Here is a 23,534-nt window from a genome sequence, read left to right on the forward strand (position 1 = left end):
TTCTTTTATAAAGTCCTCTGAAGACTAGTGGTGCGAATTGGAGAAAAAGGACCCAGCCTTATTTTAATGATTAAAAATTAAATCCCAAGGGGCACCTGGGGGGCTAAGTCGGTTAAGCGTCCAACTTCAGCTCAGGTCATGATCTCACAGTTTGTGAGTTCGAGCCCCATGTCAGGCTCTGTGCTGACAGCTCAGAGCCGGGAGCCTGCTTCAGATTCTGTGTCTCTCTCTCTGCCCCTCCCAAGCTTGTGCTTGGTCTCTCTCTCTCAAAAATAAATAAACATTAAAAAAAAAAAAATCACAAGTTGGAGGCAAACAGTACACTTGATATAGTAGCTTTTATCTTCTATCCCTCACAGAACCCTGAGAGACCAAAAAACAGAAAGCCTAGAGGATGGAGGACTGTCCTTTTACTTCTTACCGTTACCTAGAATTTAGCTAGCGTGTATGTGGATGACATTTAATGGACTCTTCTTCCTCATAAATGGACTTTATTTTGTCACTCTTGGTGTAGCTCATCACCCACCAGATCGAACGGTGTGTGTTTGAGAACTTTTTGTTTTCTGGTCACATACAGTCTGTCCCCTCCTTTGTCCATGCTTAAGGAGCACTGCCCCTTGTACATCAGAAAGTATCATGCTCCCTAGCTCCCCTGTTGCTTCAGAGAGCAGCTCAATGTTCAGAATACAGTTTCTCTTGGTCAGCTCCAGATTCAAGGTTCCCACAGGCCACGTCATTTTATATACTTAGCTTTTCCTTTGTGATAATTGGTCTTTGAAAAATATCCTTTCCTTTCCCAAGCTTAGGTCTTGGAAGTGTCCAACTCTTTGTAGAAACAGCATTTCACACCATGGCAAACTGTTTTAGAAAGAAGACATACTAATACACCTAAGTCTTTATTTATTTGGCTCTAGGAAGAATTTGCATGAAAATGAGCCTATATGGCAGGTACAGAATGTACTGTAACAGCACCAGAGAGGTATCCTCTCTGCTCTACAGAGCCTCAATGTTTAACACATACATGTGACTTTAGTAATAAAACCAGAGTCCAGGAAAAAAGGAGCCCTTTAGGAAAAAATCAGTTTAGAGTGACTTTTCAAATTGACCATTCCTTTTCATATACTTAAATTCAAATAACGGATACATTCACAGGCCCAAATGTTGGCATAGAATAAAATCATGTTCATTTATTTTTTTCTGCATCTTAGAATTAGAAGGCATAAAATTAAATACGTTGAATGTAATAAATTCATCCATACAAGTGCAAGTCTCCAGCTATAATGCATTTTATGGCATATTTATCATTTAAAAAATGTACCAGTAAATCAAAAAAGAGGGAGTATGTCCATTTAACTTTTATTTAAGTGTATGTAGGAGGTCTTCAGAAATCAAATATGAGCATGAAGATATGGCCAAACATAAAATCTATCAAATTCAGTGAAAAGTTGCTGACTTTAAATAGTAGTTGTAAGAATGACCAATATATATTCTTTGTTAACAACCCCTCACTCTACAGTAAAAAAAAAAAAATAAAATAAACATTCAGTAAACATTCTTTCCTAAGGTAGTTTCCCTTATATATCAGTGATTTATCCATTTCTTTGTATACACAAATTTGTTGAACATACCAATCAGTGGTTCTCACAATTGAAAAATAAAAGCACAAAAAAGTTTACACTCTTGTACAGGTAAATAAAAGATCACCTTGAATTAAACTGGATCTCCTTAAGGGCATAGTATAGTTTCAGTTTCAATAACTATTACATAATTAGTTTCTTACATACAAATATTGACATATTTGGCTTGTGCTTCAAAGCCTTTGTGTCTACGAAGTCCATGTCAACGCAGCTCATAATTTGAAGTCACTGGGGAGATCCTTACTGCTGCTGGGTTTGACCTGATCATGCATTAGAGTCCCCTCAGCACCGGCTGTGGCACTGCACATCTCCGAGGCATCATCAGCATCAGGGTCCAGGCCTTCGGGACAGGGAAGTTTTAGCAGCTCTTCCCGGAGCTGAGCAGTGTGACGCTACATGGGGGAGAGTAGGTGATACTGGAATAAACCCTGGGATTCTAACATAATGTCAGCTGAGAGAGGAGATGAGTTTAAAACAAAACCCAAAGCATTAGGCCTACAAATACTTACTGAACACCTTCCTTATGCTAGTTATTGTAAGAGGCAAAAATCTCGAACCTCAAAATAACTGACGTTGCTAAAAAGCCCTGAGTAGCATGCCCATAGACCCTACCCACGCCTCCATCCCTGGAGCAAAACAGCATTACTTATGATATAGAAGATACCGTTCTTCTGCAATATTCACTCTTTTAAATTAAAGAGAGTAACCTCTTGATTTATCATATATCTTGCCTCTGGCTAAATATTTTTGAGAGAAAGTCTATAAATGAAAATAAACCCACCATTATTTTACTAAATGAGATTCATCAGGCACAGCAGGTCGATGTATATAACATTTGCAATATGTTTCACACTAATTATCTCACTTAATGCTAGAAAAAACCTTAGAAACAATTTTATCAACATAATTTTTATTTATTTATTTTTTTTTTTTTAAATGTTTATTTTTTTTATTTTTGAGACAGAGAGAGACAGAGCATGAACAGGGGAGGGTCAGAGAGAGAGGGAGACACAGAATCTGAAACAGGCTCCAGGCTCTGAGCTGTCAGCACAGAGCCCGACGCGGGGCTCGAACTCACGGACCGTGAGATCATGACCTGAGCCGAAGTCGGACGCTTAACCGACTGAGCCACCCAGGTGCCCCAACATAATTTTTTTTTTAATTTAACCAAATGAAAAAGAAGATTTAGAGAGAGTGTATAATTTTGTATTATACTATACTGCCATTAAGGGAAAGATACAGACTTGTTAACAGAGAGTGATTAGTTGTCTATGAATATTAAGTTGTGGATTACAATTTTCTAGTGGGAGAGAAATGGCCTCAAATATCACACCAGGGGTTTGAAATTTTGTTGTTGTCAATAGCTGACTTTGAAAATTAACTAACCAACATTTACAAAACAGTTTTTATGTAGGAGGCACAGTGTTCAACACTGACAATGTAAAAGGAGCAGAATAAGGAAGATAAAATCTCTGACCTCAGAGAGACTAAATTTTGGTCGGAGGTCTAAGATGCATAAACAAGGTAAGACAACTACACACTTGCAGCCATTTGTAAGGTTTTAAAATGGATTAACACGCTGGTGACTCGTAAGTTCCCTACCCCAATTCCCCTTCCACTGTGGACAACAGGAGAAAACAATTAGGGAAGGAGAAGGAAAAATTTGAAGGTTTTAATCTTTGCATCCTTCGGATTCCTTTACTGTTTGGTGGCCATGGGTCCGTCAGTGAATATACAATAGGGCTCCTTTTAGGAAGGCTTACTCACCTTGAGAGCTGCCGCATGGTGAGACATAGTCCTGCCTACCCGCTTATCACTGCTGTACTGCTGGATGTCTGCAATCCACTCCTCGCACTGGGCCATGATCTCAACTCTTTTCAAGTAAAAATGTTTGTGTATAACCTTAAGAATAAAACAGCCAAGGGAACAAAGTTTGTTAAGATCAGAATTTAAAAGACAGAATAAGGGGCATGACAAAGAAATGAAATGTATACATTTTTTAAAATGTTTATTCATTTTTGAGAGAGAGAGAGAGCGTGAGCAGGGGAGGGACAGAGAGAGAGGGGACACAGAATCAGAAGCAGGCTCCAGGCTGTCAGTACAGAGCCTGACACGAGGCTCCAACTCATGGACTGTGAGATCATGACCTGAGCTGAAGTTGGATGCTCAACTGACTGAGCCACCCAGGTGCCCCACAAAGAAATGAAATTTAAAAGACAGTTACAATGTTTTTGTCTCCATACAACTTAATTTAGTGAATTCTGTATTAACAAGAAAGAATCATGCTTTAAAAAAAAAATTTTTTTTTTAATGTTTGTTTATTTTTGAGAGAGAGACAGAATGCGAGTGAGTTAGGGGCAAAGAGAGAGAGAGAGGCACAGAATCCAATGTAGGCTCAAGGTTCCGAGCTGTCAGCAGAGAGCCTGACGCAGGGCTCGAACTCATGAGCTGTGAGATCATGATCGGAGCCAAAGTCAGATGCTCAACCGAATGAGCCACCCAGGTACCCTGGAAGAATCATGCTTTTGACATCAGAAGACATGTGCAGAGATGCCCAGCTCTACACAGAAAATAATGCCCAAGCTCAACCAGACAATAAAATAGTTAATCCTACTGGAGAAAATAAAGATGTGTATAATGCAGTATATTCACAAAGTGAGTAAATAACCAGGAGAAAATAATTAGGAAAATTTTGACAATAGAAAAACTGTCAAATTTTCTACCTTGAAAAGAGAACTCTACAAATACCTAAATAACTAAAGACATTCAAATCTCAAAGGCATTTACACAGAAATCAGAATAGAGTCCTAAAAATAGCACTATTACTACTTTCTTAATTTTATCTTCTGGTTAATTTTTAGATAAAATAGTATTAATACATTATAAAGTTAACTTTCATTATAATAATTATAGTTTGTATTTGGAATTAAAAAAATTATCTGAAAAATTAAGTACAATTTCTTCCTGTTTAAGTAGTAGGAGTCTACTTCTGATTAATGTAAGTCAGAAAACAGATCAATTTGGAATTATTATTAAATCAATTAAAAAATATTATTCTGTATGCTGGGTGGGCCACTATATTCCCATGAGCTTATCTCCCCTAAAGAAAAGGCAATAATACCTACAAAGTTTTATTAGGGGAAACTACGAGTGGATGTAACACACCAATCAGATCCTATTACATTTAACAGTTTCTGCTCTTGATGCCTACAGGGACATAGAAGTAAGACACTGCCTGACATGACGAACCATGACAACCACAGAACCAGACAAGAGGTAGGTGAACCAGAAAGAGGTACTTAAAAAAACAAAAATGTATGGAATTGTTGGATCACTATATTGTACACCTGAACCTAATATAACAGTATATGTTAACTACAATGGAACTGAAATGAAATGAAATAAAATAAAATAAACTGAAGAAAAGGCAAACAAAAAACCCCAGGGAAGTCAAAGAGGCACATCTGAAGGGGAAAATCAGGAAAGCATACATGGATGAAGGGCGCCCCCTTTCATGTGAGCCAGGTTCTAAAGGATGAGAAAGATTGTTTCAAATTATACTTATCTGCTTTTTGTAAAAGTCATCCCCCAACTCAGAGTTCCTTGTGTTAACGGTTTTTCTTCCGGAAAAAAATTTTTATGCATGAACCAACAAATTATACCTCAACTGAGTATATACACTTACACACTTATTTCAATACATTTTAAAAGTGAAGTTTCACATAGAGAAACACAAATTATACATACAATAGGATGCATTTTCCCACAGTGCACACCAACGTAATCTCCACTCAGACGAGAAACAGGACATTACCAAGCAGGCTGCAAGCCCCTTTTTGCTACCTCTCACCATAAATCCTCATGGAAGGGTATACAGTATCCTGACTTCTTTAAGCCAAAGTTAGTTTTACTCATTTCTGAGCTTTTAATAAAAGGAAACATACGAAATGTACTATCTGTGTCTGGCTTCTTATGCCCTATATTGTATTTATGATATTTGTCCATGTTAACCTGCATAGCAGTTCATTCATTCACATTGCTGTATTCCATTTTATGAATATTCCATAATTTGCCCATCCATTCTGTTCAAAGACAAGTGAACTGTTTCTAATTTTTGGCAGTTATGAGCAATGTAATGAATATTTTCTATACCCAGTATAGAGACTATACCCAATTTCTACGAAGCACACACCAAGGAGTGGAACTGCTGGTCTTTCAGCATATATTCAGCTGATTAGATCCTGCCAAAGAGTTTTCCAAAGAGGCTGTACTGATATCTATATTCCCATCAGAGTGGATCAGGGTTCCAGCTGCTGCACATTCTAACACTTGGTATGAAAAGCCTTTAAAATTCCTAGAGATGCTGAAGAATGAAAGGACAGGGGCCAGACAACATAGGACTTTGGAGGCCATGGTACAGACTGGAGTGAAATGCAGAGATTATGTGTAGAAAACCACTGCCGAGGGACAAAAGTGGAAGCAGGATAACTGGTAAGGAAACCACTTCAACTGTCCAAGCAAGAGGTAATTAACCATGGCTTGAAATAGGTTGGTCATGGCAAGACAGTTTTACTTTGATTATGTCTTGAAGGGTGGAGCCAAGAGGATTTTTCATTAGACTGAATGTGGTATACTAGAAAAAGAATCGAGGGGCACCTAGGTGGCTCAGTCAGTTAAGCATCCTACTTTGGCTCAGGTCATGATCTCGTGGTTTGTCGTTTGAGCCCCACGTCAGGCTGTAGCTGAGTTTACCCCAGATTGTCTAAATATAAAGGCAAGTACAATACTAACAAACCGTATTATATAAGGTCTTTAATAAAATATTTCATTAATTTTATTGAACATACCTCTTTAAAGCATGGTGAAGGGTTTCTGATTTGCTCTAGCATTGCCCACTTAACCGTTGCTTGCCTAATGTTTCCATCATATTCTCGAGAACTCTGTGTGCCACTGGGAGTTCCTCTAGACCGTTCATATCCTGGTTCATTAAAGTAAGGCTCAGCTACTAATATAAGGGACTGAACAGACACCAACACCTGTGGAACAAAGAAATAAAGACAAGCTATTATAATGGGACATTTTTATTACCAGTAAACTGGTATATTTTAATATGTGCTTCCACATATTTTTATCACTGTCAAATTGATGTTAATCACGAGGACACTGAAATGCTATATTATTAAAAGCAATATTAAAATAGACACAGTAGTTTTTTGTAAAATATTCATATATCTTACATTTTATATTCTTGAATTCTTGAAAAACAAAAAGAAATGAATATATTTCCTGAAACTGCTAAAAAAAAATTTGTTTATAAACACCCCACACCAATTTAGACATTATTGAGCTCAAATTGTCCTTATGCTCAAAGAGGATAAAGCTAACCATGCACTCTGAACAATACTCACTTAGGGGCACCTGGGTGGCTCAGTCAGTTGAGAGTCTGACTCTTGATCTGGGCTCAGGTTATGATCTCACAGTTTTGAGATCAAACGGGATTCTCTCTGTCTCTGCCCTTCCCCTGCTCATGCGCTCTCTCTCTCTCAAAGTAAATAAACGTTAAAAAAAGGACTCACTGGTAAGAACAACTATTCATGAGGCAATCTTTATTTAAAAAAAAATTTTTTTTAAATGTTTATTTATTTTTGAAAGACACAGAGACAGAGTGAGAGTGGGAGAGGGGCAGAGACTGGGAGACACAGAATCTGAAACAGGCTCCAGGCTCTGTGCTATCTGCACAGAGCCCAAAATAGGGCTCGAACCCGTGAACTGTGAGATCATGACCCGAGCCAAAGTCAGACACTTACATGACTGAGCCACCCAGGCGCCCCTATTTTTATTCCAAAGAAAATACTTTTTAAAGGCATCTACTATTTGCTTTTTAAAATATATACCATTTTGGAAGTATATAGACGCTACTTTATTTTTCTTCAGTGAATTCGGCTATTTGGGAATCATAATATTTATGTTATGGAATCTTCTGGAGCCTCGGATTATCTGACCTCTTTAGTCATTTTACTTCACAGTACACTTTAGCCATAAAAACTGTGCACGAAGGGATGCCTGGGTGGCTTAGCTGTTTGAGCATTCAACTCTGGATCTTGGCTCAGGTCATGATCCCATGATTGGTGGGATCGAGCCCTGCTCGGGCTCTGTGCTGAGCGTGGAGCCTGCTTGAGATTCTCTCCCTCTCTCTCTCCCTCTACTCCTCTCCTCGGCTTGTGCTCTCTCAAAAACAAACAAACAAACAAACAACAACAACAACAATAACAACAACAAAAAGAGAAACAAAACTGGGCATGAAAAAACAGTAAATCAATAAATCCTTGGACAGAAAGATTTCTTTTTAAAAAGGATTTGAATTTCAATATTAAAATTATCCCTGAGAACAATGTATAATACATATTTTTAAACATGTTTTATTTACTTGGTGGTTTATTTATTTGTTTGCTTGTTATAGAGAGTGCTTGAGGTGGGGGAGAGAGGCAGAGAGAGAGAGAGAGTCCCAAGCAGGCTCCACATTGAGCGCTGAGCTTGAGACCTTATTTATTTTTTTAAAGTAGGCTTCATGTCCAGCGCTGAGCCCAACTCCAGGCCTGAACTCATGACTCTGAGATCAAGACCTGAGCTGAGATCAAGAGTCAGTCGTGTAACCAACGGACTCACCCAGGTACCTCCGAGAACAACGTGTAATATTCAAGTCAGAGATCAAAGAAGGCAGAATAACTTAGCCCCTCAGAACTATTTTGGTTATCTGTAAAATTAGGATCACACCTACTTACTTTAAAGACTGGCTATGAGAACTAAATAAACTTTGTAGGGGGTAAAGTAGTAGCACTTATAATTAAGTGTAATTAATAACAGCAGCTATTCTTTCTTGGAGCAAAAATGACAGCATGCATCCAGAAGACAGTAAAATGCAAAACAAAATCATTTTTACTCTGAAAATAGAAATCTTTTTATCTATAATATAAGAGGGTAATATAGGGTCCTGCAAAAAAGCAGTCAGTAGGAGTTCCATTGTGATCAACAAAATTTAAAAGAGCTACCTGGATCAAATAAAAAGCTAATATTTATCATAGCTCCATCTGCCTAAAGTGTTTTATGAGACTATGACCTGACAATGAACTGGTAATTAACAGAAACACACCTGCTACATACCATAGCATATTTACATAGTTATATTTAAGTTAATAATAAACAGAATAGATTTTCATTCTGCAACGTAGGTTCACTGATTCCTAGTCAATCCTTTGATACTTTAAGAAAGTCAAGAGTTACAGACTTTTATTCATAGGTTAAATTTACAGTCCCTTTCCTCTTTAGTTTTACATTAAGCATCCACAAAACTGCAAGAGGTTTTCACTATAATTTGTTTAGGAACTGACTAAATCAAGAATCATCTAACACCTTCCTTTCACTATCTGTGTCAAAATAAAAATTTTAACCCTGTCATATGGTCTTCTACTAGGCCACTCAGGTAGTCAGTAATCTTGTCTCCTACAATTGTATATATTCATTTGGTCACTATATTCCTACCACTATCCATTCTTGCAACTCATTTTTTTTTTTTTTTTTTTTTGCAACTCATTCTTTAGAATATCCACCAATTTGCCATACTCCTCCTTCTACCCCACATCCCTTAGAGATTATCAACTTTTGATTTCCTGTATTTTCATGTTGTATCTTGTCAGAGGATTTAATTGTCTAACTTGATCTGGTACATCAAAAAATTTTATCACAGGTATTTAAAACATAGGAGAGTACAGAGTATATAATCCAAAATACTAATTTGCAATGAGAAACTGTATTATAAGAAATAATAACATCTTTGGTACGAGGGAAATATTCTTTTTTTTTTTTTAACGTTTATTTTTCAGAGAGAGCATGCAAGAGGGGGAGGGGCAGAGAGCGAAGGGGACAGAGGATCTGAAGCGAGTTCTGAGCTGGAGAGCAGGGAGCTAGATGTGGGGCTCGAACTCACAAACTGTGAGATCATCAGCTGAGTCGAAGTCGGACACTTAACTGACTAAGCCACCTAGACAACCCAGGAAACACTTTTAATTAGTAAAATGCTTTTAACTTTTTAAAATATTAAGTACCTGCTTCTGGAAAATTATGCTGCAAATGACTAGGACTGTAAACAAGTGGCTGATTTCCAGAATTTTCCATTTTAAGAGAAATGATAATATATATTTTGTTAACATTTATAAATGGTTGACTACATGAACCATAAAATACGTTCAATTCCTTTCGCATATGATATCTTTATTAACATCCAACTGGAACAAACTATTCACAAGGTATTATAATAGGTATTTTAAGTACATTATAGCACATTAAAAACCAGTTATGTAAGCAATGCTATAACTTGGTGCTACTGTAAAAAATTCTGGTGATAGTCCTAATAAATAATATGACTCTGATTTGATTTTATTTTTTTTAAATTTCATTTATTTTTGAGAGAGAGAGTACACCAGCGGGGTAGGATCAGAGAGAGAGGGACAGAGGATCTGAAGTGGGCTCTGTGCTGACAGCAGAGAGACTGAAGAGATCATGATCTGCAAAGTGGGACACTTCAACTGACTGAGCCACCCAGGTCCCCCTGACTTTGACTTTATTTATTTATTATTTTTTAAATATTTATTTTTGAAAGAACACAAGGGGGGGAGGGGCAGAGAGAGGGGGACAGAGATCTGAAGCGGTCTCTGCATTGATAGGCTGACAGCAGTTGCGAGCCCGATGCAGGGCTCAAACTCACAAACCGCGAAATCACAACCTGAGCCAAAATCAGACACTCAGCCGACTTAGCCACCTGGCTGCCCCGTGACTTTGATTTTAAACTGTGCTAATAGTTAAGACTATTACTACACTACTGCTGGATACGAGACTTACAGCATAAGACTACAAAATGTATTATTTTTATACAAAGAAACATTCTTCTTCTAACAGTCTCACTCCGAGAAACCAAGAAATTCTAATAAAGCTTGTCACTGTTCAAATATTTTGGAATTGTTTTTGATTGTATACAACCTTCAAAAATTTTTGTGGAAGATTTTCAGTCTGGCAAAAGTACTTTTATCCTTTGTGCACATGTGATAAATAAAAGGGTAAAACAATGTTAGGCCCTAAAATCTAACCAAAGAGAAATTAAGTAATTTTCCTTGAGCCTTTCTAGTCTGCCTCTGAAGAAAGTTTCTAACAGACAACAAAGAGTAATGTGGTCCTGCCTACATGTATTTATTTCTTGTATAATGTGAATAAAACCAGCTCACAAAGATCAGACCAGTATTTCTTAGGAATACAGATGCCAAAAATCCTCAAATAAAATACTAGCAAAGCGAATCCAGTAATATCTAAAAAGAATTCTATACCAAGAGATCAAATGGGATTTATCCCAGGAATGCAAGGTTGGTTTAGCGTCCAAAAATTAATATATCATATTAATAAAATAAAAAGCCAAAAATAGTAGAATCATTTAACAGATGCAGACAAAGCATCTGACAAAATCCAACATCCATTCATAATAAAAATACTCAGCAAACCACGAGTGAAGAGCAATGTCGTCAACATGAAGAGAATTTATGAAAAACTCACAGTTAATGACACTCAATGAGGCAAGACTGAAAGTTTTCCCCCTAAGATCTGGAAGAAAACAAGTCTATTCACTCTTGCCACAGAAAAGAGAGAGTCTCCTCTTGCTCCTGCCCAAGTCAATTTGTCACAGATTTGAAAACCCTGATTCAGGAAACTATCTAAAATATAAAGAAAGTCATGTAATAACTGTATTACTTATAAAACTAAAAAAATTAGAAGCAAAAAATTTAGTAATAGAGAACCAGTTCAGCTACAGTATATTAATTCAAAAGATTAAGAGCAATGAAAAATTATAAGAATGTAACTTGGAAAAATGGACACGCTCTAATGTTAAGTGAACAGAACAGTGTACAGATGATTTATCTACTACGTCCTCACTCTGTGAATTATGATAAAAAAAAAAAAGCCCAAAAAACCCCAATAAACCCAAATAATAAAGGGAATATAGAACAAAGCTCATTTTTATGCACGGGTAATTAAGTTTCCAAACTTGTAAAACTTAAACCCCTGAGTAGAAGTTTCTTTATTTTACAAGATTTTGGGTATATATTAGATATATAAGCCATATAAAAGTTAAAAGCAAATCAAATTTTAAACTAATTAGTTGTTGGGGCATCTGGGCGGCTTAGTCGGTTTAAGCGTCTGACTTCGGCTTGGGTCATGATCTCATGGTTCATGAGTTCCAGCCCTGCATCAGGCTCCGTGCTCACAGCTTGGAGCCTGGAGCCTGCTTTGGATTCTATGTCTCCCTCTCTCTCTGCCCCTCCCCTGCTCGCGTTTTGTCTCTCTCTCTGTCTCTCAAAAATAAATAAACATTTAAAAAAAATTATCTAAATTCGACAAAAGTTTCAATTCTCAGCTAAATCTAATTTACTTTATGAAAAATAGGATATCTCTGAGTTTCCTTTCTTTGCTTAGTTTGAGTTGACAAGAGTAACATACATGTAGAAAAAATATTTTAAGGTTTTTAGACTACAACTGAAACAAGAATTTCTAAAATGAAGTAGTAGTTACTTGGGAGGAATATTCTAGTGACTTCCTTATAGTTCTCCTGCATGAATCATGTAAACAATGTAAATTTTTTTCCTAATCTCGACATCAACAAAAAGGGAAAAATTATACTATGATATTATTTCTTTAATTCATGAGGATGCTACAAAGTCTTCAGAGAATCAAAAGAGTGACATCCTGAGAATTATTTTTTGTATCTTCTTTCACCTAATTCAAAATAAGAATATAGAAAAAGAATCTTTTCAGGGTAGATCAAACTTTAGTAGGCTTACCTAGGGATAATTTATGGTGATTTCTCTGAAACATTAAACTTTTTTATTTTTTTAATGTTTATTTATTTTTGAGAGAGACAGTGCACATGTGGGAGAGGGGCAGAGAGAGAAGGCGACACAGAATCCGAAGCAGGCTCCAGGCTCCAAGAGGTCAGCACAGAGCCCGCTGCAGGGCTCCAACCCACAAACCATGAGAACATGACCAGAGCTGAAGTCGGACGCCTAACTGACTGAGCCACCCAGGAGCCCCTAAAACATACTTTTTTAAAATATAGATAGTTCTCACGGGGCGCCTGGGTGGCGCAGTCGGTTAAGCGTCCGACTTCAGCCAGGTCACGATCTCGCGGTCCATGAGTTCGAGCCCCGCGTCGGGCTCTGGGCTGATGGCTCAGAGCCTGGAGCCTGTTTCCGATTCTGTGTCTCCCTCTCTCTCTGCCCCTCCCCTGTTCATGCTCTGTCTCTCTCTGTCCCAAAAATAAATAAACGTTGGAAAAAAAATATATATATAGATAGTTCTTATTTTTCTAAGTGAAATTCAGAGAAATGTGTTTACTTGCAAAAAGCTTGAGGTCTGAGGATTCCACTTCTCTTCTGGTCTTCCATGCCACGTATTTAAGATGCTTAAACAAACCTGAGGAAGAAGGGAAGAAAACATATACAGAATTGAATAGAGTGCTTTTTAAAAGCAAAGTGTCATAGCTAGAAGCAAAAATGAAATGCTATCATGTCACAGTATCTCAGTTTTATGTTCCCCAAGAAAACCCCAAGGGTCAGTTTGTTAAAACAAATTGGCATCTTCAGATGTGATCCAAAGCTGTATGGCATTTCACTTTCACAATGAAACACGAAATAGCACCTATTACATGTTAATACAAACAACATTTTTTAATAAAAAATAACTCTTTCCCAAACCAAAAACAAGTTTCGGTGAGAAAAAATGGTACCATTTATATTAAAAAAAAATTTCTCTTAAAATTTTGTAAATTTTAAAAATGGGTATGGTTCAACAAAAGAGATCTTGATTTCATATCTGCTTCTACATTCAATTTGTTACAATATATTGTTCTGGTTGAAGTATCTGATAACATCTAGCTTCACATAAACATGAAGTTGGAAGGAGGAGACCTCACAGACCCCCTGAGAGGACGTTGAGGGTCCACTGGGTTCCTTGGAACCAACTTCACCACACAGATACTGTTCGCTCACATAAGCAAGAGTGAACCTAAACTATCTGCCAAACACAGGTATGGAGGTCATTCCATACCTGAATGGAAAAACAAAATTGGGGACATTTTATGTGTAATTGTAAACTGACAATTTCACATAATGGGCAATGGATTTGGAAAATAAATGGTCCTAAATAAAGCAGAAGTCCATCGCCTTGCTAGTTTTGCAAATGTTCTATGACAGTAATAAGGCAAAATACGTTAATTCATTTAGAACATAATTTCATTAACAATTTTTAAAGAACTATATCCAAATGGCTTTGTACGTTATTATTTAAGGTACTGTCAGGCATTTCATTTTTAGAACACCCTGTGACTATCAATGCCAAGTATTCTTTGTTTTTGTTAAATATAATTTATTGTCAAGTTGGCTAACATACAGTGTACACAGTGTGCTCTTGGTTTTTGGGGCAGATTTCGTGATTCATCGCTGACATACAACACCCAGTGCTCATCCCAACCAGTGCCCTCTTCAATGACCCCCCCCCCCCATCAACCCTTGGTTTGTTCTCTGTATTTAAGAGTCTCTTATGGTTTGCTTCCCTCCCTCTATTTTTCTCCCCTCCCACCCCCTATGGTCTTCTAAGTTTCTCAAGTTCCACATATGAGTGAGAACATATGATATCTGTCTTTCTCTGACTGACTTATTTCACTTAGCATCATACCCTCCAGTTTTATCCACGTTGCTGCCAATGAATGCCAGGTATTCTTATCCCTATCTACAGATCTAGATCCCAAGGGTTAAATGTTACCAGTGTATTAATATAACAAAGACTATATAATTCAGGATATTGAACTCTCAGGCCCTTACCTGCTTTGCTATACCATTAAGTCTAAAGGAAGTAATTTCTTTTCTTTTTCTTTTCTTTCTTTTTTTTAAAGGAGGCTTCACAGCCAGTGTGTAGTCCGCCCAACACAAGGCTTCAACTTAGATCCTGAGATCAAGACTTGAGCTTGAGGGGTGCCCGGGTGGCTCAGTCAGTCAATCTGACTCTGGATTTCGGCTCAGGTCATGATCTCACAGTTTGAGATCAAACCCCACATTAGATTCTGCGCTGACAGGATTCTCTTGGGATCTCTCTCTCTCTCTGCCCCTCCCCTGCTTGTGCTCTAATTAATTAACTAATTACACAAAACAAAACAAAAACAAAAACACCCGAACTGAGATCCTGAGTCCAATGCTTAACTGACGGAGCAACCCAGGCACCCCAGTGAAGTAACTTCTTAAATAAATTTTAACAATTTACACTTCAATTCTATTCAGATTCTAGTCTATCTCTTGGGTGAAGACAACACTGCTAGTTTCTCTTCTCTGCTCAGTTATAAAAGACCTGATCTTTGCTCTCCCAAAGAAAGTAAGCTCTACCTCTGGTTAAATCTCCTGAAATCAATGAAGAAAACAAATTGCAGTTTTACGATCGGAGTTTACAATGAAAACAAAACGATAGCCTACGAGCACAGATCTGAGGCAGGCTTCTCCTGAAACCAGGAAGATGATACCCAGGGAAAACTTAGTCCATCTGTAATAAACCAGATCAACTTCAAGCCCTTGTTCCTCTCAGATCATCAAAGAAGTGTCTGCTTTTGTGAAGGCTATGAATTTCTTCTGACCACTTAGTGATTGTTTTAAAAACTATTTTTAATGTTTATTTAGTTTTTGAGACAGAGTATGAGCGGGGGGGGGGGGGGGGGGGGAGGGGAGGAGGCAGAGACAGAGGGAGACACAGAATCTGAAGCAGGCTCCAGGCTCTGAGTTGTCAGCACAGAGCCCGACGTGGGTCTTGAAATCACAGACTGCAAGATCATGACCCGAGCTGAAGTCAGACCCTCAACTGGTTGAGCCACCCAGGTGCCCCTGACCATCTAGTGATTTTTAAACATTTAACACTTCCAGCATGGAATTTACTGTTGAAATTCCATCAAGCCATCCAAATTACTTTGAACAGTGATGACTGTCCTTTAAAAAAATTCTTTTTAATGTTTATTTTTGAGAGAAAGAGAGAGAGAGAGAGAGAGCGAGCGCGCACACAAACCAGGGAAGTGCAGAAAGAGAAGGAGACACAGAATCCGAAGCAGGATCCAGGCTCTGAGCTATCAGTATAGACCTCGATGTGGGGCTTGAACTCATGAGCCATGAGATCATGACCTGAGCCAAAGTCGGATGCTTAATTGACTGAACCACCCAAGTGCCCCTATGACTGTTGTTTTAAATCTAATTTTTAAAGGTTTACTGTCAAATGAAATGCTTTTTATTATACCTCAATTTAATTTTTTTTTTTTTAGAGTGAGAAACAAGTGTGAGCAGGGGAGCAGGGAGAGGCGGAAAGGCAGAAGGGGGTGTGGGAGGGAGGTAGGTAGGGGGAGAAAGAGAGAAAATCCCAAGCAGGCTCCACATTCATGTGGAGCCTGACACAGGACTCAATCCCACAACCCTGGAAGAGGCACCACCCAGGCACCCCAACTTTTTTCTGAGATAGAACACATCTTCCCATTTATTTAAAAAAAGAAAAAGGAAACATTTTAGCATAAATTAAGCATCAAAAATAAGATCATAATTATATGTATCATGGAAAACATGGATGGCTATGAAAGCAAAAAAAAAAAAAAGTGAGGACATGCAAAAAAGGGAATACAGAGTTGACAGGACCATACTTTTGCCATTCAACCATCTCGAGGCACTTGTGAAAAGAGAAATGGAATTGGAGATACGGAAAGTAAAGAAAGTTGAGAGGCAAACACAGACTTTTGGCTCTACTACATCTTGAGGGGAGAAAGCTCTCAACTGGCCAAGGAATGTGTTGAACGAGTTAGTCCCTTAGTAACTTCTTAAGACTATACATGCTTCTCAACACGGTTGTGTTTCTGCCTTTTCTGGTTCCTTCTCTGTCATTCCCCAGGCTAATCTTTGCATGCAGGAAAGAGAAGCATGAAGAAAGCCACGTAAGTCTTGGAAAGAAGATATCCAAAAGGAAATTTTTGTTTAAATTACAAAGAACCTTTGGTTACAATACTTTGGCATTAGAAACAAAAGGCTGAAATTACATTACCTTGCCATCATTATAAAGGTTTGGATTGAATCGCACGCTATGACCACCAGTTGTCTCTAGATTCACAAGAGGGGGTGAACTGGGATAATCTTGAGGAAAATATACATCAAATTCAAAGCATCCATTTGCATAAGGGGTGTCCGCTGGACCGGTTATCAGAACCTAATAAGCATACACAAACACAGAGGTCTCTGTTACTATTCCCAACCATTGTTTGCTATTTAGAAAAACATAATCCAACATGAAATACGAACAACCTTCTTACATCCTATAGACAGAATCTATCTCTACCAGAATGTGTTAAAAATGAGGTTAAAGTTAAAAATAACAACATGAGTGGAAATGGGTTTAGATTAGGATTAAGGTTTTTTAGTTTTGGTGAAAACAGGCTATTAAAAGATGCCTTATTGGCAGGAAAGCTTACCTAAATATCAAATACCTTTTAATATTAAGTTACTATTTTCCTGAGAGCTTTCCTTCATATTTTCTATAGTATTTAAAGATTTGAGATTTTAGGTATATTCATTATCACATCCAAAAGGTATGGAGGTAATTTTCTGCAATATATCTTCAGATAGGTTAATCTCTTAAGAAATAACTTAGTTTTAAATATTTTTCTCTGGAATAATAAGACAAATAGATAACAAGAAAAGTTCTCATGTAATAACTTATGATAAAAAGGTTTTGAGAGAACAACAGGTGTTCCCTGTAGGGTTACTGGTAGTTCAAAAAATAGCAGAGAACCCAACCCTGACTGTCAGAATTATTTAATGAATTTTGTTTAAGTCAATCAATAGATACTAATTGTGCAAGGCCTGTGTGGCAAAGTCTCTGATCCTGAAAAGCTGTGTGTGGAAGAAAGTGATCAAGAGTCTCAATCTGTGACGACTCCAATTTAAGGTTTGGAGCTCCATGTTGGGATTTTTAAATTTAGGTACAGCATAATGTTTTCCAGAGACAAAGTCACAAGTCTGAACTTATGTGGTCTATTTAGGGATACAATACTTCCCGAGGCAATCCTTCTATAATTGGCTATTGTTTGTAACAAGGGACAGGTAAGAGTGTGCTCAAATAGGCAAAGCCTATGAGATTTTTACTGAAAATTTATCCAAAAGAGCAAAATAAAAAAGTAATAAGCAAGCAAAAAAACAAAAACAAAAACAAAAAAGCTCCTCAAATCAATGTGTTGATAGTTACAGCTGTGTATCTAAGGAAGACAGACTATGAAACCAAGAATTAAATGACAAATGTAAAGAAAGGTTCCCCATCATGTTCCTCCCCGGCAGGTGTCAAATCTTTGTAATTTTCTTGCTGCAGCAATCACGTAGAATTTAAAGCCAGATAACCACAATGGTAAAGCATAAAGGTGCAGTTATTTATTATTGTACTATCATTACTTAATTCACAGATCTTAAGTAAGTAAGTCTTAGGTAATTAAGTAACTGCATGAATTTCCTAGAAAAGAAAAAAAAAAAAGAATAATTTCTGAAGAATGATACTATAAAACATGAAGGAAGTATCTTGGATGACAAGGAAGAAGTCCTATTTTTTTCTACCAACCAACATAAAATCCTGTGATACTCAGCTCTTAAAACTACAGGCTGCATATGGCCTTTACTCAAGGCAGGCATTTTGGTACTTTCTTCTAAACTGTTATTTTGAAGAGCTGTCCCATACACATACTCTAACATTAAAAAAAAGGACTCCTTTCAATGATGTCCAAAATGGCCAACAGGATTATTTATTAAAATTCATGCTGGGGCGCCTGGGTGGCGCAGTCGGTTAAGCGTCCGACTTCAGCCAGGTCACGATCTCGCGGTCCGTGAGTTCGAGCCCCGCGTCGGGCTCTGGGCTGATGGCTCAGAGCCTGGAGCCTGTTTCCGATTCTGTGTCTCCCTCTCTCTCTGCCCCTCCCCCGTTCATGCTCTGTCTCTCTCTGTCCCAAAAATAAATAAACGTTGAAAAAAAAAAAAAAAATTCATGCTACTTCTACTGCTCTGTATAGTCACTATCTGAACAATATACACAACTATATGCATAATGGCGTTAGCCAGAAATAGAGAAAACACAGTTGTTTTTCTACCTTCATGATGTCAAGTCGCTCCTCATCACAGCGCACAAACACACTCGAAGAGGACGAAAGAGGCAGTGAGGTTGACAGCGTAACCGCCTCCTGGGCCAGGCGGCGGGCTCTGGCTGCACTGTTTGCGTCATTTGCATTTTTCACCTGAGACATGTAGTGGTAATTTACTTTAAAACCCAATTTCCCATCTTCATCCTCAGAAACCATCTCAAATGTATCTAAAAGAAAAAGAAAAAAAAACACTGAAAAAAAAAGAAAAAGAACTAGAATGGAGTAGTGTTATAACGACAAGGATCACAAATAAATCACTAGCCCTTCATCCAAAACAGACAGGACCAAAGGCAGAGCACAAGGAACAGTCAATGGCATTGTAATAGTGTTGTATGGTGAAAGATGGCAGCTACACTGTGGTGAGCACAGCATAATGCACAAAAATCATGAATTGCTATGTTGTACACCTGAAACTAATGTAACACTGTGTGTCAATATACTAAAATAAAATTTTTTAAGCCCCACAAAATGGAGAGGACCATGAAAAATTAGCAAGCTATACACGTTTATGTCACAACTACTGTTCGGTGGATGGATTATGTAATGGAGCAAAATGAAGAAATTATTATTTTTTTTAAGATTTTATTTTTAAGTAATCTCTATATCCAAAGTGGGGCTCGAATTTACAACCCTGAGATCAAGAGTCACATATGCTCTGCCGACTGAGCCAGCCAGTAATCCCAAGAAATGATTTTTTAATCTATATAATGTGGACACACTGATAGACTGTATCAAGCTGCTATGACAATGTAAAGCAGAAAAAGCAATTTATTCTTAAAATGTGTGGTGTATAATTTTTGCCAAAATAATTCAAAATACTAAATGCCAAGAACTATTATTATATTTCATTTTTTTTAAACCAGAATAGGTCTTTATATATTTGCACTGACTTTGGAGTTGGAAAACGAAGTCCCAGACTGAGGTCTACTCTTGGATTACTTTTGGAATTTAAGTTAATGCAATAAAGGAAGATTATTAGGGTAATGTTCTAAGTACTCTGAGAAAATACAACTAATGGGCTAATTCTTAACCATTTATTCAGGCAGATTTAGAAAAGAGTTGAAGTTATTCTTTACTTACAAACTCTGTACACACAGAAAGAAAAAAAAAATGGATTTGAATTTTATCTCCAGTTCAGATTATTCCACCCTAACCAATGGGTTACAAAAGATTTATATAAATTTTAACACTACATCAAAACCATGTACTAGGGCAAATACTGTCAATTAGAAGCAACAATAACTTCTGATCTTATGTTCATATAATTCTAAATATACAGAAAAACTAATGCTATTATTATAATTAGCATTAATGCACTAAATTTCACCAAGAGCTTACTAAGTGCAAGGTTCTAGGCTAGTTTATATGGATTAAATGATAAATCGGAAATGAAATCTTCAAGACTTCAAGTAGCTTATAATCTAGAAAAAGAGGGAAGACCTATGAAGAGTCACAGGTCTGTGTATTCCATATGTTTAAAAGAGGAGTGCCACAATCTTTATTTAACAAATCTTTCAGAGAGAAAAATAAACTTTTGGTGCATCTCTTGTAGAAACTATCACCAATTCTATACGAGTAGAATCTAATTTAAGAAGAAATGTTGAAAGCTGACTTTACCACACAGTACATATACTACATCTCAGCAAGACTGCTAACTACTTCCTGTCAGTGAAGTTGTAAACTGGAGTTATTTCATCTGCCCAATTTCGCCTTTCACATACTACAGAGATAAATTTCTGTATAAATTTGAATTTTATAAACAGCAATCCACCAGAAACAAACATGAGCCGATTCCCAAGACTGGAGGAAAATTTTCTATCCTATAGCTACCTATAAGAGAACAGGATCTACTAATACCAAAACTTTATTAAAATATTCAAAGATAATGACTAGTTGCTAAAAACGTACATAGTTTGACTCAACAAATCCTCTTCTATTAATTTATCCTGAGGAAATAATGATAACTGCATATAAATATTTATAACAATGATATGGCCACTGAGATGTTGCAAAAGGTTATTGAAAAACTGGACGGGCACCTAGGTGGCTCAGTCTCAGTCTGTTGAGTATCTGACTCTTGGTTTTGACTCAAGTCATGATCTCATGGTTTGTGAGTTCAAGCCCCGCTTATAGCACAGAGCCCAGCTGGGATTCTTTCTCTCCTTCTCTCTCTACCCCTCCCCTACTCATGCATGCATGCGCTCATTCTCTCTCTCTCTCAAAATAAATAAGTAAACTTAAACAACTTGAAGGACCAGTTATTGGTTAAATGACAGTATGTTACATGATGGAATATTAGGCAGTCAATAAATATCAAATTGTAGAAGAATCATGATATTAAAAGTACTTGATATAAAAGGTAGAAAATATAGTTTATTCCAAAAAGCTCAACAGAAGACATGCAATTTTTTTGGTGAATGATTCTAAAAGTCACTGGGTAGTAAAACTTAATGATGTTTAAAGTCATATCCAACTTGGAGAGTTTATGATTTTATGTGGTACGAGAGAAGTCTCCTGGCTCTGACATAAGGACTCTGAATTTCTTAATTAGAGGTAATAATTTAAATCAGAATTTCCTATACATACAGAAGCATAAGGCATTCATATTGATAAAATGAAACTTTTTGAATGGAAAGAACTAAAGAACATACAGAGATGGAATGTATCTAAATACTTACATGCACATTACAGATGCTTTAAAAAGACATTAAAACATATTTGGGTCTGAACCAGTAAGTGAATTCAAACCTAAAGTTCAATAAAATATTTAACTCCCCACACACACACACACACACACACAATCACATTTCAGGAAACTTCCTTCTTAGAATCCTAGAACAGACTCGTTATTTTCCTAATAGAAGCTTGATGGTTTAAAATACTTCCAAAAATTCTTTGACACCCTCTTCAAAAGGTAGAAATTAATTCCCCGTTCCTTGAGCATGGGCTAGACTTAGTGATTTGCTTCTAATGATAAAGCAGAAGTAATGTTTACAACTTTTAAGACTAAGTCATAAAAGGCAGTTTGGCTTCCTGTTGGCTTGCTCTCTATGAGAAGCCAGACACAATGTATGAAGACACTCAAAAAGTCCTATGGAGAGGCCCACATGGCAAGGAGCTAAGGCCTCCTGTCAACAGCCAAGTGAGCGAGATCGAAAGCACAGCCCCCAGAGCCAGTCAAGATTTCACATGACGAAGCTCCAGCCAACATCTTGATGGCCACATTTATAAGAGAGTCTAAGCCAGAAACAGTGAGCTGAACCATTCCTGAATTCCTGACCCATGGAGATTGTGAAATAATAAAGGTTTTAAACACCTTAAGTTTTGAGAGTAATTTTTAGTGCAACAATAAATATGGAATAATTTGATAAAATACTATAGAAACTAATTGGAGTCCAAAAAGATATAAACTTATGTATATTAAGTAACACTTAATCAAATTCACATAAACCAAGTTCAAGTATTTGCTTTAAATAACCACAAAAAGGAATTTCCAATAAAATGCTTCTTCAGGGGGTCGGGGTAGCTCAGATGGTTAAGAGTTTGACCGCTGATTTCAGCTCAGGTCATGATCTCACGGTCATGGCTCCCACTCATTCTCTCCCCGTCTCTCTCTCTCTCAAAATAAATAAATAAACTTAAAATAATGCTTCTTCAGAAGTATTGTTTAAAAACAAACAAAGGGGCACCTGGGTGGCTCAGTCAGTTAAGTATCCAACTCTTGGTTTTGGCCTGGGTCATGATCTACCAGTTTTTGAGTTCAATCTCAGCATTGGGTTCTGTGCTGACAGAGCAGAGGCTGCTTGGGATTCTCTCTCTCCCCCTTACTCTCTGCCCCTCCCCTACACATGCATGCTCTCTCTCCCTCAAAATAAATAAACATTAAAAAAATTATTAAAAACAAACATGTTAACAGAATAAAGGAACAGATTAGATTGTCAAAATTAGTGAGGCCAAAGGCTGTAGTATCATTAGAAGCTAACCAGACCCCTAATTAAAGTATACAAAGAAGAAACCTACTTGGAAAAGATTATGGAATAATTTCTAAGAGAAATAAAAATGATATTGTACAATATTAGAACACAAATGATAGTTTCATTCCATGGTATCTTTTCAGGATTAATATACTAATAAGTAACAATGGGAGAGAAAGAATAATCACTTCTAAAAGATTTCTAAAAAGCCCACACCAGCTTTTCAGTGATAAACTCAAGTTATATAAAAAATTAATCTATGTAAAATTTAACCCACCAGAAAGAATGTTTTTCCAAGTAAAAGGAAACCAAATCTTGGTTAGAAGAATCACCTCTTCTCTCTTCCCAACCCTATTCTTGACACCTCCCACTCCAGGCTAACAGTCTAAACACTGAACAGGAGATTAATGTTTGCAAATTATATGCCCCCCAAAAGACCAAAAATATTGAATAAAAATTCAAAATAAAATGAAGAACCTAAAAAAATTAGACTAAATCTGGTTATATCCAAAGCCTCTGTCAATTACTAAAGATCAGTAAATCCAAAGTTCAGCAGTAACAGCAAATCATATGTTTTATTTTTTAATATTTATTTTTGACAGAAAGAGAGACAGAGCACAAGTGAGGGAGGGGCAG

General features: G+C 37.1%; 1 protein-coding gene across 25 annotated transcripts in view; it reads right to left on the reverse strand.

The window, feature by feature from the left end:
- Positions 1-883: 883 nt before the first annotated feature.
- BIRC6 (baculoviral IAP repeat containing 6) overlaps positions 884-23,534 on the reverse strand; it is a 223,456-nt gene continuing 200,805 nt past the window's right edge. For all 25 annotated transcript variants that reach the window (XM_045447194.1, XM_045447217.1, XM_045447216.1 and 22 more), the window contains 6 exons: positions 18,874-19,091; positions 16,791-16,952; positions 13,071-13,148; positions 6,485-6,673; positions 3,405-3,539; positions 884-2,029 (listed from right to left, as the gene is read on the reverse strand). In XM_045447194.1, coding sequence (XP_045303150.1) covers positions 1,850-2,029; positions 3,405-3,539; positions 6,485-6,673; positions 13,071-13,148; positions 16,791-16,952; positions 18,874-19,091 — 962 coding nt within the window. In that variant the 3' untranslated portion in view covers positions 884-1,849. The remainder of the gene's footprint in view (positions 2,030-3,404; positions 3,540-6,484; positions 6,674-13,070; positions 13,149-16,790; positions 16,953-18,873; positions 19,092-23,534) is intronic.

Source organism: Leopardus geoffroyi, chromosome A3 (genome assembly GCF_018350155.1).
Source record: "Leopardus geoffroyi isolate Oge1 chromosome A3, O.geoffroyi_Oge1_pat1.0, whole genome shotgun sequence".
NCBI classification, from domain to species: domain Eukaryota; kingdom Metazoa; phylum Chordata; class Mammalia; order Carnivora; family Felidae; genus Leopardus; species Leopardus geoffroyi.